The sequence below is a fragment of the Eulemur rufifrons genome, chromosome 17 (genome assembly GCF_041146395.1).
Source record: "Eulemur rufifrons isolate Redbay chromosome 17, OSU_ERuf_1, whole genome shotgun sequence".
Classification (NCBI taxonomy): Eukaryota; Metazoa; Chordata; class Mammalia; order Primates; family Lemuridae; genus Eulemur; species Eulemur rufifrons.
Genome location: NC_090999.1, coordinates 75795579 through 75810130, shown reverse-complemented (window position 1 = coordinate 75810130; position 14552 = coordinate 75795579). Strand labels below are relative to the sequence as shown.

At 33.7% G+C, this 14552-nt stretch overlaps 1 protein-coding gene across 2 annotated transcripts in view; it reads left to right on the top strand.

Moving 5' to 3' along the window:
- The window catches only part of FBXL17 (F-box and leucine rich repeat protein 17), a 490961-nt gene that overhangs the window by 27878 nt on the left and 448531 nt on the right, over positions 1 to 14552 (top strand). For both annotated transcript variants that reach the window (XM_069492013.1, XM_069492014.1), the window contains exon 4: positions 11189 to 11320. In XM_069492013.1, coding sequence (XP_069348114.1) covers positions 11189 to 11320 — 132 coding nt within the window. The remainder of the gene's footprint in view (positions 1 to 11188; positions 11321 to 14552) is intronic.

Below are 14552 nucleotides of genomic sequence, written 5' to 3'. Positions count from 1 at the left end.
ATGAACAAAATTTACAAAACTTTAATTAGATTAAGAGGGAAAAAAAAGACTCAAATTACTAAATCATAAATGAAAGAGTGAACATTACTTCTGACTTTAGGATTATATGAGAAAACCATGAAAAACTCTATACCAACAAAAATTGGATAGCCTAGATCAGGGGTGGGGTAACTTTTTATGTTGGAAGGCTGCATTAATTTAGATGTAATCAAATAAGGCCGCATTCAAGAAACTTCAATTAGATATAGTTAAAAATGTACATTACTTTGTAAAAATCTAACTGTTATGTAATTAATAATTTCGAAAAATGAAAACTATTTGTTAAAGTTAACTAACCTTTTAATGACTTTGTTGTGTTTGATTTTTGTTGGAAAATATTTGAATATTTGGTTGCAGCCTGGAGGTCTGCGGTTTCAGTTGATCCTCTGCATGGTATCAGTCATTTGTGACCTTTAAGGGCATCTTGATTTGGGTTAGGTAGGAGAATGTAGAGTCGCAGCAATAAGTGGCTGAAAAGGAAGAAAACATTTTTCTGGAATGTTTTCAAAGGTGTGGGTATTCTGCATTTTTCCATATTTCGATTGGATCTTTCTAAGTAACAAACAATGACTTTAAAATGTCATCTGCTGAGAGCTCAATCAATTCCATCTGTAGTTCTTTAGGTGCCTTGGTGATATCAATTAGGTGAGGTGGAAATGTGAATTTGAGTGTGATGTCATGATTCTAAAAGTCAGTGAACCTTCACTGTAGTCTCCACATAATAGGTCTACAACAGCTGCATATTCTTCAAATGATTAGCATATATCATCCTCATTAATGACCTTTGCTAACTGGCGAAAATGTTCATCCGAAATTTCCTTTTGAAGAAGTGTTTTGAAAAGAGATAGCTTTTTCAAAATGCTTGGATTTTTTTTTTTGCCACGTATCATCTATAGACTTAGTTTCACTTTGCAAAAAAATATTCAAGTCGTTTTGGTTTGATGTGATATCACACAGAAATGCTTCATTTCTATAGAAATCTTCTTTCAGTAATTCACATTGCTGATTCTATTCTTAATAAAATTTAACCATCTGTTCTCGCACGGGTAAAATTTTGGCTAACACCTACCTGTTCCTGTGATAGCCAATGCACTTTAGAATGATATGGCAAATCCACACCGAATACCTCATGGTTCGACTTTAGCAGTTAAAAAACTGATAATGCCATGTTGCATTTGCAGGAATATAGTTAACAATACTTATAACTTGTTGAAAAGTGTTGCTTAAAATACTAGCTTCAGCCCAGAAATTTTGCTGATGCAAGATACAATGAAAAGAAATGAGAGCATCTGGATCTGTTAATACTTTTTATCTGTGCAATAAACCCTTCATGGAAGAGTTTTCCTGTCATGGAAGGTGTACCGTCTATACATACACTCACTAAATTTACCAATTCAGTCCAACTTCATTACGCTTATCTTGAAAGTTGTTGAAGATATCTATTCCCTGTGTTCTGTTCTCAAGAGTGCCCAGAGTAAGTAACTCTTCATAGCGAAGAAAATCTTCCATTATGACCCGAATGAAGCATAAAACCTGTGCTGAGTCAGTAGTATCAGCTGATTCATCCAAAAGAATTTAATATCTCTTTTCCTTTTGAAGTATTGCATGAAGTTCTGTTAAGTTGAAGTCTAATTCATGCTGCTGATCAGTTATGGTTCTCCTTGAGAGAGGCAGTCATTTGTACTTTGAAACATTATTGGGGTCTAAGCATCCTACAACTTTGACAATGCATTCTTTCACAATTTCTACATCACTGAAAGGCTTCCCTTTTTCCCTGAGTATGTAAGCTACTTTATAAGTTGCTTTAGTGGCATTATTTCCAGGTTTTATTGCTGCTTGAAAGAATTGTCTTTGATTTTGCTTTTTATCTTTTAGTATCTGCACTACAACCTTTCATGCCTCTCCCTCTACTTTAAAGTATTTGTGGTCCTTATGAGTGTTATAATGATGATGAACACTGAATTTCTTTAATGTTGATATTGCAGTATCACAAAGCAAGCATCATCTTATCTTTAGCAGAAACAAGATAGTACTGTAATTCCCAATCTTCATCAAAAAATATGTTTTCTTCCTTTAGTGTTCTCTTGGTCTTTGACATCAGGGGCTGCTAAGCATACAGGATTAAAAAATACTGTTGAGCTTTGCAACTATTCATAAATTCCACTTCAAACAGAATCACAGTGCACCACTGTCAAAAGCTGATAACAGACTGGTGTACTTGACTCTTATGAACTCTCGCCAACCAGCTTCGTGCAGTAGTGGCGCCAGTCAGGTGGGATAAGTTAGAGCTAAATCATGAGCATAGCAGCCATCAATTTAGCCCTTACGGCTAATATTCTAACAGTGCTGGTCAATCTGGGAGGATTGTGTCACTGAAACTTATTTTATTCTTTGATATTTTAAATATATTCATTTTAAAAATAAAAATGTAAAATGAACAAAAATGTATTAATAAAAATAAAAGGATTTGTTCTATAAAATTTGGATTCAGTCAAAAGGCCACACTTAAAGACCTAGAAGGCCACATGTGGCCTTAAGGCTGCAGATTCTCCACCCCTGGCCTAGATGAAATGTACAAATTCTTAGAAATACACAAACTACAAAAACTGACTGAAGAAGTAGAAAATCTGAGTCCCAACTACTGGGGAGGCTGAGGCAGGAGGATTGCTTGAGTGGAGGAGTTCCAGGTGTTAGTGCACTGTAATTGTGCCCGTGAATAGCCACTGAATTTCAGCCTGGGCAACATGTCAAGATTCTTTCTCTGATTAAAAAAAAAATGTGGATCATGCCTATAATCCTAGCACTCTGAGAGGCCGAGGTGGGAGGATTGCTCAAGGTCAGGAGTTCAAGACCAGCCTGAGCAAGAGTGAGACCCTGTCTCTACTAAAAATAGAAAGAAATTACCTGGACAACTAAAATATATATAGAAAAAATTAGCCGGGCATGGTGGCACATGCCTGTAGTCTCAGCTACTCGGGAGGCTGAGGCAGAAGGATTGCCTAAGCCCAGGAGTTTGAGGTTGCTGTGAGCTAGGCTGATGCCACGGCACTCTAGCCTGGGCAACAGAGCAAAACTCTGTCTCCAAAAAAAAAAAAAAATGTGGAAAAATCTCAATAGACATAACAAGTTAGGAGATTCAATCGGTAAAATAATTCTTTTTTTTTTTTTTTTTTTTGAGACAGAGTCTCACTTTGTTGCCCAGGCTAGAGTGAGTGCCGTGGCGTCAGCCTAGCTCACAGCAACCTCAAACTCCTGAGCTCAAGGGATCCTCCTGTCTCAGCCTCCCGAGTAGCTGGGACTACAGGCATGCACCACCATGCCCGGCTAATTTTTTCTATATATATTTTTAGCTGTCCATATAATTTCTTTCTATTTTTAGTAGAGATGGAGTCTCGCTCTTGCTCAGGCTGGTCTCGAACTCCTGAGCTCAAACGATCCGCCCACCTCGGCCTCCCAGAGTGCTAGGATTATAGGCGTGAGCCACCGCGCCTGGCCCAATTCTTTTTAATGATGAAAAACCAAGGATTTTGCTTGATTTTACTGATTAATTTTTCCAAATATTTAAAGAATTCATACCAGTCCTTCTTAAACTCTTTTAAACAAATTGAAGAGGAGGCAACACTTTCTTACTCATTCTGTGAAGCCAGCATTACCCTGATTTTGAAGCCAAACAAAGACACTACAAATAAAAAAGGCAACTACAGACCAATATCTTGAGTATGCAAAAATCTTCAAAATGCTTATAAATTGAATTCAGCAGCATGTTAAAAGGATTATATACCATTACCAAATGGAATGGAAGGGTGGCTCAACATACAAAAATTAATCAATGTAATATATTGCATTAACAGAATGAAGTGGGGAAAACCCAATCATTTTAATTGGTTATAGAAAAAGCATTTGGTGCAGTCAACACCCTTTCATGATAAAAATACCCAACAAATGAGGAATAGTGTGATACTTCCTCAACATAATAAAGGCCATATGTGACAACCCCCTGGCTGACATACTCAGTGGTAAAAAATGGAAAACTTTTAAGATCAGAAACAAAACAAGAATGCCTGCTTTTGGCAATTCTATTTTACATTATGCTGGAAGTGCTAACATGAGCAATATGGCAAGAAAAAGAAGTAAAATGCTTTCAAATTGAAAAGGAAGAAGTAAAGTGGTCTTGCAGATGACATTATTTTATGTATAGAAAACCCTAAGGAATCCACAAAAAAACTGTTTTAATAAATAATTTCAGCAGAGTGTCAGGATACAAAATCAATCTACAAAAAATCAGTTGCATTTCTACACACTGTGAATGAACAACCCTAAAAGAAATGGAATCCAAACAATTTCATTTGCAACAGCATCCAAAACTATACATTTCTCTCTAAACACCGCTTCTGTTGCATCTCATAGATTTCAATATGTTATATTTTTATTTTCATTTAGTTCAAAATATTTTAAAATTTCTCTTGAGATTTCTTCTTTGACCCATGCATAATTTAGAAATGTGTTGTTTAGTCTCCAAGTATTTTTAGATTTTCTAGTCATCTTTTTGTTACTGGTTTCTAGTTTAATTCCATTGTGGTCTGAGAGCAGTGTATAATTTTTATTCTTTTAAATTTGTTAAGGTGTGTTTTGTGGCCCAGAATATAGTTTGTCTTTGGTGTATTTAGACCTTTGATGTGTAAAGAGATTATTGACATAGTTGAATTAATATCTACCATATCTGTTAATGTTTTCTATTTGTTGCCCTAGTTCTTGAATCATAATTTTCTCTTCCATACCTTTTCGGCTTTTTGTGGTCTTAACTGAGTATTTTATAGTATTCCATTTTCTCTCTTTTCTTACTGTATCAATCATACTTCCTTTTTTTTCTCAGTTTTTAAAGTGATTAGCCTAGAATTTGCATTATACATTTACTACTAATCCAAATCTACTTTTAAATAGCATCATGTTGCTTCACAGGTAGTACAAGTATCTTATAACAAAATATTTTTAACTTTTCCTTCCCATTCCTTGTATCATTGATGTCATTTATTTCCTTTTTACGTAAGCACGTGTGTGCGTGTGTGTGTGTGTATATATACACACACACGCGCGCGTGCGTATATATATACACACACACACACACACACGCGCGCGCGTGCACACAAAGTGTACATGATCAAATATATTGTTATTATTTTGAACAAACTTATCTGTTATCTCAATTAATAACAAAAATGAAAGTTTTTATTTTATTTTAATTTTTTTTGTGATTCTCTTATTTTTTCTATGTAGATCAAAGTTTCTGACGTATTTCATTTTCCTTCTTTCTGAAAAACTTCTTTTATGATTTCTTATAAGGCAAGTCTACTGGCAACAATTTCCCTGAATTCTCGTTTGAGAAAGTCTTTCTCTTTCACTTTTGAAGGATCATTTCATAGGCTATAGAATTCTAGGTTGGTGGTTTTTTTCACTCAGAATTTTAAATATTTCACTCTATTCTCTTTTTGCTTGCATGGTTTCTGATAATAAGTTAGAAATAATTCTTACCTTTGCTATAAGGTTTTTTTTTATCCTCTGGCTTTTTTCACCAGTTTTTCTTTACTTTAGATTTTTTGTAGTTGGAAAATGATAAAATCATATGCCTAGTTGTAGGGTTTCAGGCAGTTATCCTGCATGGGATTCTCTGAGCTTGTTGGATCTATAGTTTGCTGTCTGATATTAATTTGGGGAAAATTCTCAGTCATGAATGCTTCAAATATTGCTCTGTCACTAGTCTACTAATGAGCCCATTAAAGGCATTCTTCATTTCTGTTATAATATTTTTTATTTCTAACATTTTTTTATTCCTTCATAGAATTTCCATCTCTCTCATGTAGTACATATCTTTTCTTGCATGTTGCTTACTTTTTCCATAAAGTCCTTAGTATATTAATTATGGTTTTAAAAAATTACTAGTCTGGTAATTCCAACATTCCTGTCATATCTGATGCTGGTTCTGATGTTTTTAGTCTCTTTAAACTGTTTTTTGCTTTTTGGTATGCGTTGTAATTCTTCCTTGAAAGATAGACATGATGTATAGGTTTAGTATCCTTAATCCAAACATCCAAAATCTGAAATGTTCTAAAATCTGAAACTTTTTGAGCACTAATGTAATGCTCAAAGGAAATGCTCATTGGAGCATTTCAGATTTCAAATTTTTGTTAAGGGTACTCAGCTGGTAAATATAATGCAAATATTCCAATGTCCAAAAAAATATGAAAATCAAAACACTTCTGTTCCTAAGCATTTTGGATAAGGGATATATAACCTGTACTAGGAAATGAAACTTTTATAAATGGGCCTTTAGTAATGTGGTGGTAAAATGTGGGGGAAGCGTTCTGTAGTCTATGATTAGGTTTCAATCTTTTGGTGAGTCTATACTCCTGGACTTTTAACTTCACCAATATGTCTCATTTCTTTCCCCCTTAGGTGGGATAGAGTGGCTAGAGGGGGCTGGAGTTTGGTATATCCCTTTCCTTATATGGAAGGCTAAAGTTGGCTGGCGTTGGGTATTTCCCTTCCCCTAGGAAGGTTGGGCTTTCACAAAATTTCAGCAGGTTAGGCTCTGATAAAATAGTTTCTCCTGAGGTCAGACCTTGTTTAGAAGAACAAAATACTATAGTATTTCAAAGGGTTACTTTTCTCCTTTCACTACTGGAAATATAAGGTGATTTTCCTCCAATATTGTTTGTGAGCATCTGGTAGAGCTCCTGTAGGTAAAATTTACGAAAGCATGGGGGGCCCCCTTGAACTAAGTCTCCCTGGAATTTTTAACTTTTCAGACTTGTCCACACTGAGCCTCCAGCAGTATGTCAAATACTGGCAAATACTGGCCAATTTGTTGTTTTTCCTATTCCAGCCCTGGTTTCTGTTAAGGTTTCTGCTAGTAGGTTTCTCTTCCATTAAGTTGTGGTTCTCTGAATCGCTCTGTCTCTCCCATTTTAGGGGCAGTGGTTTGCTCTATGTCCTCATTTCTGATGAGTCTAAGAAGAGTTGTTGAATTTTCAGTTTCTTTAGCTTTTTATTTTTGGGGACAAAATGTTGACTTCTAAACTTCTTACATACCAGACTGGAAACCAGAAACCTTTTTTTTTTTTTTTTCCTTAAACAGGCATTGGTATTACTGGATGATTGTCTTTATCTTGTTTACTCTCAAATTTATGCTTTATTATGGTGGATCTGTGGAAAGCCCAAGATGTTTCCCAAATCCCTCTAACTTGGGTGGTCTAGAATAGGCCTTACTTTAGGGTATGGTTCTTAATGCCAAGGTACTGCCTTTTTTGGTGTCTCAGCTGGTTGCCAAGGCTCTTCCTGAGATCTCTCCATTTTGGCAGGGTCAGAGCTCCGATGTCTCTGGCACTCTCTTCCTGGAAGGGGAATTCTGTATTTAAAAGAGTTGTATGCTATTTGTGTAGTTAGAGTTGTATGCTTTTTCTGTAATTTTTAGATAGGGGACTAATTGTGCTAAATTCAGGGCATCCTAACAGGGATGCTCTTATAGGGCTTGGTTGATACTCTCTGAATGTTTTTCTATGAGTTGTAAACAGAAGGTTACAATATTGAGAGATTTGAAGAATATCAGAAACATTGAGAAGTATATGTTTTATAATGATTGACTTCACAGTGCCTGGATAGTCTGGAACTTAGGACATTTATGGATGGAGGTAATGGTGATTAGTGCAGATAAGCACTGGTTCAGATGTTGACTTGCCTATTATGTCCATTGATGTTGTCTCAAATAGAACATTAGTTTCTGTCGTGACATTAAATGACAGTTATAGTCAAAAGTAGTAAGTCATAATAGCTTGTCTTCTGAGACACTGTTCCCCGTTAACTAGCTGTACCTCACATGCAGAGGTTCTTGTCTTTGTATGGTTACCCATGTGGCTCCTTCCTCCAGGAAAATTTTTTTTCTTATAATGTCACCAAAGCCATTTGTTAATGTCAAAATACTACATGATCGGCTTAGATTTCTTTCCTAGTCTGCAGCAGTATGATTTACATGTTTTAACTTGAGATTCTACCAACTTCTTTGTGCACAGTGACTTCACCAAAACCTCAGTCTCTTCTATATATTATAGATTCTTTTATTTCTTCATGTTCCTAGCTGGTGCACTAAATGTTGAGGTCTCAAGGGACCTGCTCCTCTCTGCTCAAGATCTGATCAAATTGAGAAATAAGACAAATAGTGATGATGGAGAAAACATAACAACTTCATTACTCAAAAATCTGAGGTGGAGAATGTTACTCACTAATAGAGCTAAATGGGTTTGTTAACTTGGCACTGGAGTTTGGTTAACTGATTTAGTCACTGCCTGGGCCAGACCAGCAGAGTGGCTCCAAGTAGGGAAGAAGTGGAGATTACTTACTCCCTGTGGGCAGTTTATTCCCAAGGGGAAGAAGTGTAGTGACAAACTGAACATGTCAAGTTTGTTAAATACAAACTAATCAATGGAGAGACAAGGAATTAGACTAATTGGACTTCCTGTAGAAGGAGAAAGCATTTTCCCCTATGTCTGTTTTTTTTTTTTTAATTTTGGGGGGAGGGTTTAAATTAATTTTGACCGTCTATGCTGATTCCTTGCTATGGAAGATAAGGATTTATCTCATGTATACATTCTTCCCTATCTCTTATCCTCTCATCCTTCCAACATAATTTTATTGTAATTTTTATTACCTAAATATTCAGTATTTACGTTTAACAATTATGTACCTACTTTTTACTCTATAATATTTCGTTTTTATTGGAATTAATAAGTGTCTATTTTCCCATTAGTTACTTAGTTTTTATACTCTTAACACTAATGGAATTCAAAACATTTCCCCAGTTACATTCATATATCTATATATTGATACTTAATCAAATTTCCCATCTTAAAACAGATTGGCCTGGAATAGTCTAGTCTGGACTTCCTGTATACAAGTGCAGTTGCATTACTGATCATTTTAGTATCTTACTTTCACCATCATCCTTAAGGTTTTTCTCATGTTGCTGTTGGGTTAGATCTCCTATTTCCCAGATGTCATGTTTTTTTCCTCTTGGTGTACTCTCATGTTTTGTAGAGCACACATTCCAGTCACTTCCTGATAAAGATTATATGGGAAGTAAATCTTTTGAGAAATTGTATGTCTGAAAATATCTCTAATTCTACCTTCACACTTAATTCACAGCCTGAATCTTGATACAAAATTCTAGTTTAGAAATAATTTCCTTCAGAATTTGATAGCATTTTACTGTTGCTTTCTTTTAGTGTTGTAGGGAGTTTGATGAATTTTTTATTCTAATCTTTTGTATGAAATCTTTCTCCATGAAGTCTGTAGAATCTTCTTTAAACCCACAGTTCGAAAATTTTATAATGATTTGCATTGCCATGTGTCTGTTTTTGTCATTTGTGCTGGGTATGTGGATAAGCCCTTTCATTCTGGAAGTTCATATCCTTTCATCCTGGAAAATTTAATAGAATTATTTCTTTGAATTCCTCCATTTTCACTATAGAAACTTTGAGATCATCCCCACATTTTTAGCATTGTCCTTATGTTCTTAGCTATATGTGGTATATCCTAGTCCAAAAACCCTATGTTTTACTCTCCCTAGAGAACTCCAGTTTTTTGCTATTGTGAGAGAGGTGAGGCTGTGCAGTAATAGGGGGTGGTAATCTGAGGGTTTAACTACTTTTTAAGCAGATGTTCAAGAATCCTGGTATTTTTAGCCCTAGCTTCACTCTCACTTCAAGACATATGTGAGGCTGTTGAGAATTCTGTAGTTTGCTTGATTCTTTGCTTTTCCCACTGTTGGCTTTGGATTCAGCTTTCTTAGGTCCAAGTTAGGTGCTACTTGTTCTGGAAATATATGTGCCTCTTTTAATGAACTAAATAAGATCTGGTAGCTAATGGAATGAGCATGACGAATACTGATGATGAAGAATAATATTTCTAGGTATCTGCAACAATGATATTACATGAAATTATCTTTGATATCTATTGTTTACAAAGTCATGGGTACTGCTAAACTGCTCTGGTGTTTTGCTTATATTAAGTGAAACAAAGGCTAAAGTTCAGTTAGAAGATAACATGAAAATGAATATGTACTCTTTTTTCTTATCTGCTTTCCTGGAATCTCTGAATTCTATCCATAGACCCAGTTTAGAACCCCCAAATTAACTGGAACATAGTGGTGTAAGAGGCCACAATTATGCCACAATCGTGATTTCTTATATTTGTCCATTTTAAAGGGGCCTCTTTAATATGCATAACCCTGGTCAGCCTTTACATTCATTTGACAAATGTTTATTATCAACTAAGTGTAAGACACTGGGCACCAGAGGTACATTATTTAACAAAACAGACAAAAACCTCTGTCTTCATAGAATTTACATCTCTAGAGGAATATATAATTAGTTACAGTGCAGTCTAGATTAGAATAACATGGTTTGTGTATATCACCACCCCTGGAAAAATAATTGAACTCACATATGTTTTTGATATCATTACTTTACTTAAAACAGAACTTGGATTTTTTTTAATTAAGAAAGTGATATTTACTTTAAAAAATTAGAGAAGATTAATAGGAAGAAGGGAATAAAAACCCACCATTTGTTAATCAGAATTAACCACTGTTAACACCTTAGTATATATATCAGTCTCTTTTGTATGCCAAATACATATATATGCATTTAAATATACGTAACTTCTTTATAAAATTGGATTATACTATAAAAGCTTATATACATTTTTATTTTATTTGTCAAATGTTTCTTCCATTTTAATGGCTGTCTAATATTCAATTTTATGAATATACAATAATTTATGCCGTTAGGATGTTTTCTTTGTTTTTTTTTTTTTCTACCGTTAAAACTCAAGAGAAATAAAGATTTGAATTTTAACTGTTAAGGAATCTAGGTACCTTGATGGACGTATAGTGTGAGGTCATTGAAAAAAGGAGGTAAATTAGAAGGTGAAAAGGTTTACATAATACTGTTTTAAGTTATGGATTGCTTACATTCTATCTTTTTTTAAAGTAATTTAGAAATGATTATTTAACTCTGGTATGTTATTATATGAAAATCTCACTAGAAATATGTTGCCTTTTTGATTTTCTGAGCATTCAGTCAGATTTCTTTGTTTGCAGCTGGGCTCAAAATGCAGAGAACTTAAAGATATTCATTTCGGCCAGTGTTATAAGATCTCAGATGAAGGCATGATCGTCATAGCTAAGGGCTGTCTGAAATTACAAAGAATATACATGCAGGAAAACAAATTAGTAAGTACTTATTATCATCCTCATGCTGTTTAGTTTATTCCTAACTTTTGAATTCCTTAAACTTTGTTTATAAATTTTCTTCTGCTTATTTTCTTTTTGTGGTTCAGAGGCAAATACTATTTAATCAAAAGCAAAAATCCTCTCAAAGCAGTGATTTTATAAATTGATCATGTAACTGAATAGGTGCTTATATGTGGTACTTGCATGGTGAAAATTCCTCATCAGCATGTGCTAATGTGTCTTTTCTAAATTCTGACAGTAAACACTAGTGCTGGTAAATTGGAAAAAGTCTAATTTAATTGCTAAACATAGGTCTGTTGTTGGAGTTCCTTCTGATACCCCTAGGGATTATAATATTTGTAGATAGTTAGAGTTATTTAATGTCTAGCAAAATGTACACTTGTGAAATAGAGCATTTTACTTGATATGGTGAAAAATGGGATTCAATAAATTAGCTTAGATAATCTAGGTAATTACATAGATTTTATATTTTAAGCACATATGTGTGTAACTCATACACATTTAATGTATTATATTTAATTTTTTAAAGCCATTCAATTTTTTATTGAGATTTAATTCACATACCACAAAATTCACCCTTTTAAAGTATACAGTTCATTGGTTTTCACAACAAAATTGTGCAGTCATCACCAATATCTAATTTTAGAACATTTTCATTACCCCCAAAAGGAATCCTGTGCCCATTAGCTATTACTACTCCCTGTTACTCTCTTCCTCCAGCCCCTGGCCACTGCTAATATACTATTTGTCTTCATGAATTTGCCTATTCTAGATACTTCATATAAGTGGAATCACACAATATGTGGTCTTTTGTGTCTGCCTTATTTCATTTAGCATGATATTTTTAAGGTTCATACGTGTTATAACATGTATCAGAGCTTTCTTCCTTTTTATGGCTGAATTATATTCCCAAGCCATTTAATTTTGATTTGATAGGTACATTGTATAAATTAACAGAAAATGTTGTCATCGGGGAGGCACTAATAGGAGTTGTCAACATTGAAAAATGGTATACTGTCATGTGCTACATAATGATATTTTGATCTATGGACCACATATGCAGTAGTGGTTCCATAAGATTATAATACTGTATTTTTACCTTTTCTATGTCTAGATACACAAATATTTACCATTGTGTTACAATTGCCTATAGTATTCAGTACAATAACATGCTGTTCAGGTTTGTAGCCAAGGAGTAATAGTCTATACCATATACCTCAGGTGTGTAGTAGACTTTATTATCTAGGTTTGTGTAAGTACACTCTGATGTTTGTATGAAAAAATTACCTAACCATGCATTTCCCAGAACATATCCCCTTCATTAGGTGATGCATGACTGTACTTGAAAGTGTTGGCTGGGTAGTCCTGAATGTATAGCATATTTACAAAGAGGAAGTGCTTTTTAAATTGCATCTCAAAAATAAAGAGCCGTTTTTCTTGCCCTCGAAGTTAGTTTATAAAATTTGATAAATATATCTCATATATGAACTTAAGTTTTTGAAAGGTCTCTTGAAGCATCAGCATTTATAGTTAGATACTGCTATTTTAAAAAATGATCTAGTTAAAAAAATTAAAACACCATGAATTAGAAATAAACACTTTCAATACCATGTAGAATATTTTTCCTTGAAATTACATAGTAAAAATATTTCACATTTGTCTTTACATGTATTATAAATATAATAATCACTCTTGAGGCAGTGAATTACATCTTCTCCGTCACAGAGACCAAAGTTTTAAATCCTGGTATCTACTTGCTTGCATTGTGACCCTGGGAAAGTTACTTAAACTCTTTAAACCTCATTTGTAAATGAGGTTATTGATATTTGTCTTTTTGCAGGTTATGGTTTTGAGGATTAAATGACATAATGTCCTTAAATTGCCTAGTACAAATTCTGACCCACAGGAGACAAGAAAAACCTAGTAGTCTTTATGATATCATGACTGTATTTGTTATCTAACTGTTGGTTTCTACTTTACATTCAAGATAAATTAAAGGATGGTAATTTTTTTTATTCTTCAAGTAATATGGATATTTGTTGACTAATGATTTGTTTTCTTGTTGAGTAAACACGGAGAAACATTTTTATTAGCACATTAAAAAAACTTTAGCCAATGGTTTCCCAAAGGAAACAACTATTTATATTTTGAAGGTTCTTGTTATGTTCACGTTAGTTTTTCCCTAATGTTGTGTTACATTGAAAAATTGTTGTTATATACTTAAATGCTAAGGAAATTAGTTCTGTATTTAGTTTTATTTATTGAACATTTTGATTTCATTGGAAATTTGATATAATTTTGCTAAATCTTAAAGGTCAGTTCAATATAATTTTCCCCATTTAAGGTTCTTAGAAAGGAAAATTTAGTATATTAGAACTCTTTATTGGATAATTGAGATATTGATAACTAACCTCCCATAGGAATTTTGTATTTCTAAAATTTGTGAAATAAGTATTTAAATTACTTGCAAAGCTACAATTTTAAGCAATTTACATACTCTTATTTTGAGAAGTATTAGTCATTTAACAACAAATAATTTAAATTAGCAACTAATAGAGGTATACGTTCTTCTGTACAGAAAACATTATGTTTGAAAGTATGCCAATAGAATTTAACCTATGCTTTGACAGATACTGATCATTAGCCAAATTATTTTGCTGATTCTTTTAATAAATTGAATCTTCTCGAAAAAGAATATTAGAGCTTTATTGTATAATTTAAAAATGACTGTAGCATAGGGTTTTTTTTAAAGTATAAACTTTGCTGACTGAAAATATCAAGTTGATTATTTTTTAATACACTGACAGGATTTGACTAAGTATACATCTGTTCATATTATATTGTGGCCTTTAGATGGCAGCATTGTCTTTGTATATTTCAGTCACATAGCTTTTGTGTCCTTGATAGAACTATAAGGATATAATGCTTATACAAGTTTCTGCTGTTATGGTTCATTTTTAATTTTTGTCCTTTAGGTGATCTTATGGGAAAATTTCCATTTTGAGTTTCTGTTTCAGTCATTTTTGAGAAAGACAAGTGCCATGCACCTACATGGACTATAGCTTGCATTTACTATAAAATTCTTGTGTAGAGTCTAGAAATAGATTTGAGGAATGCAACTGTAGTGAGGGTCTGTCTAGCATATTGCATGTATCTGTCGTCTTCTAGTGATAGATTTTATATCACTTCTCTACTGGCCACAAAGCTATTT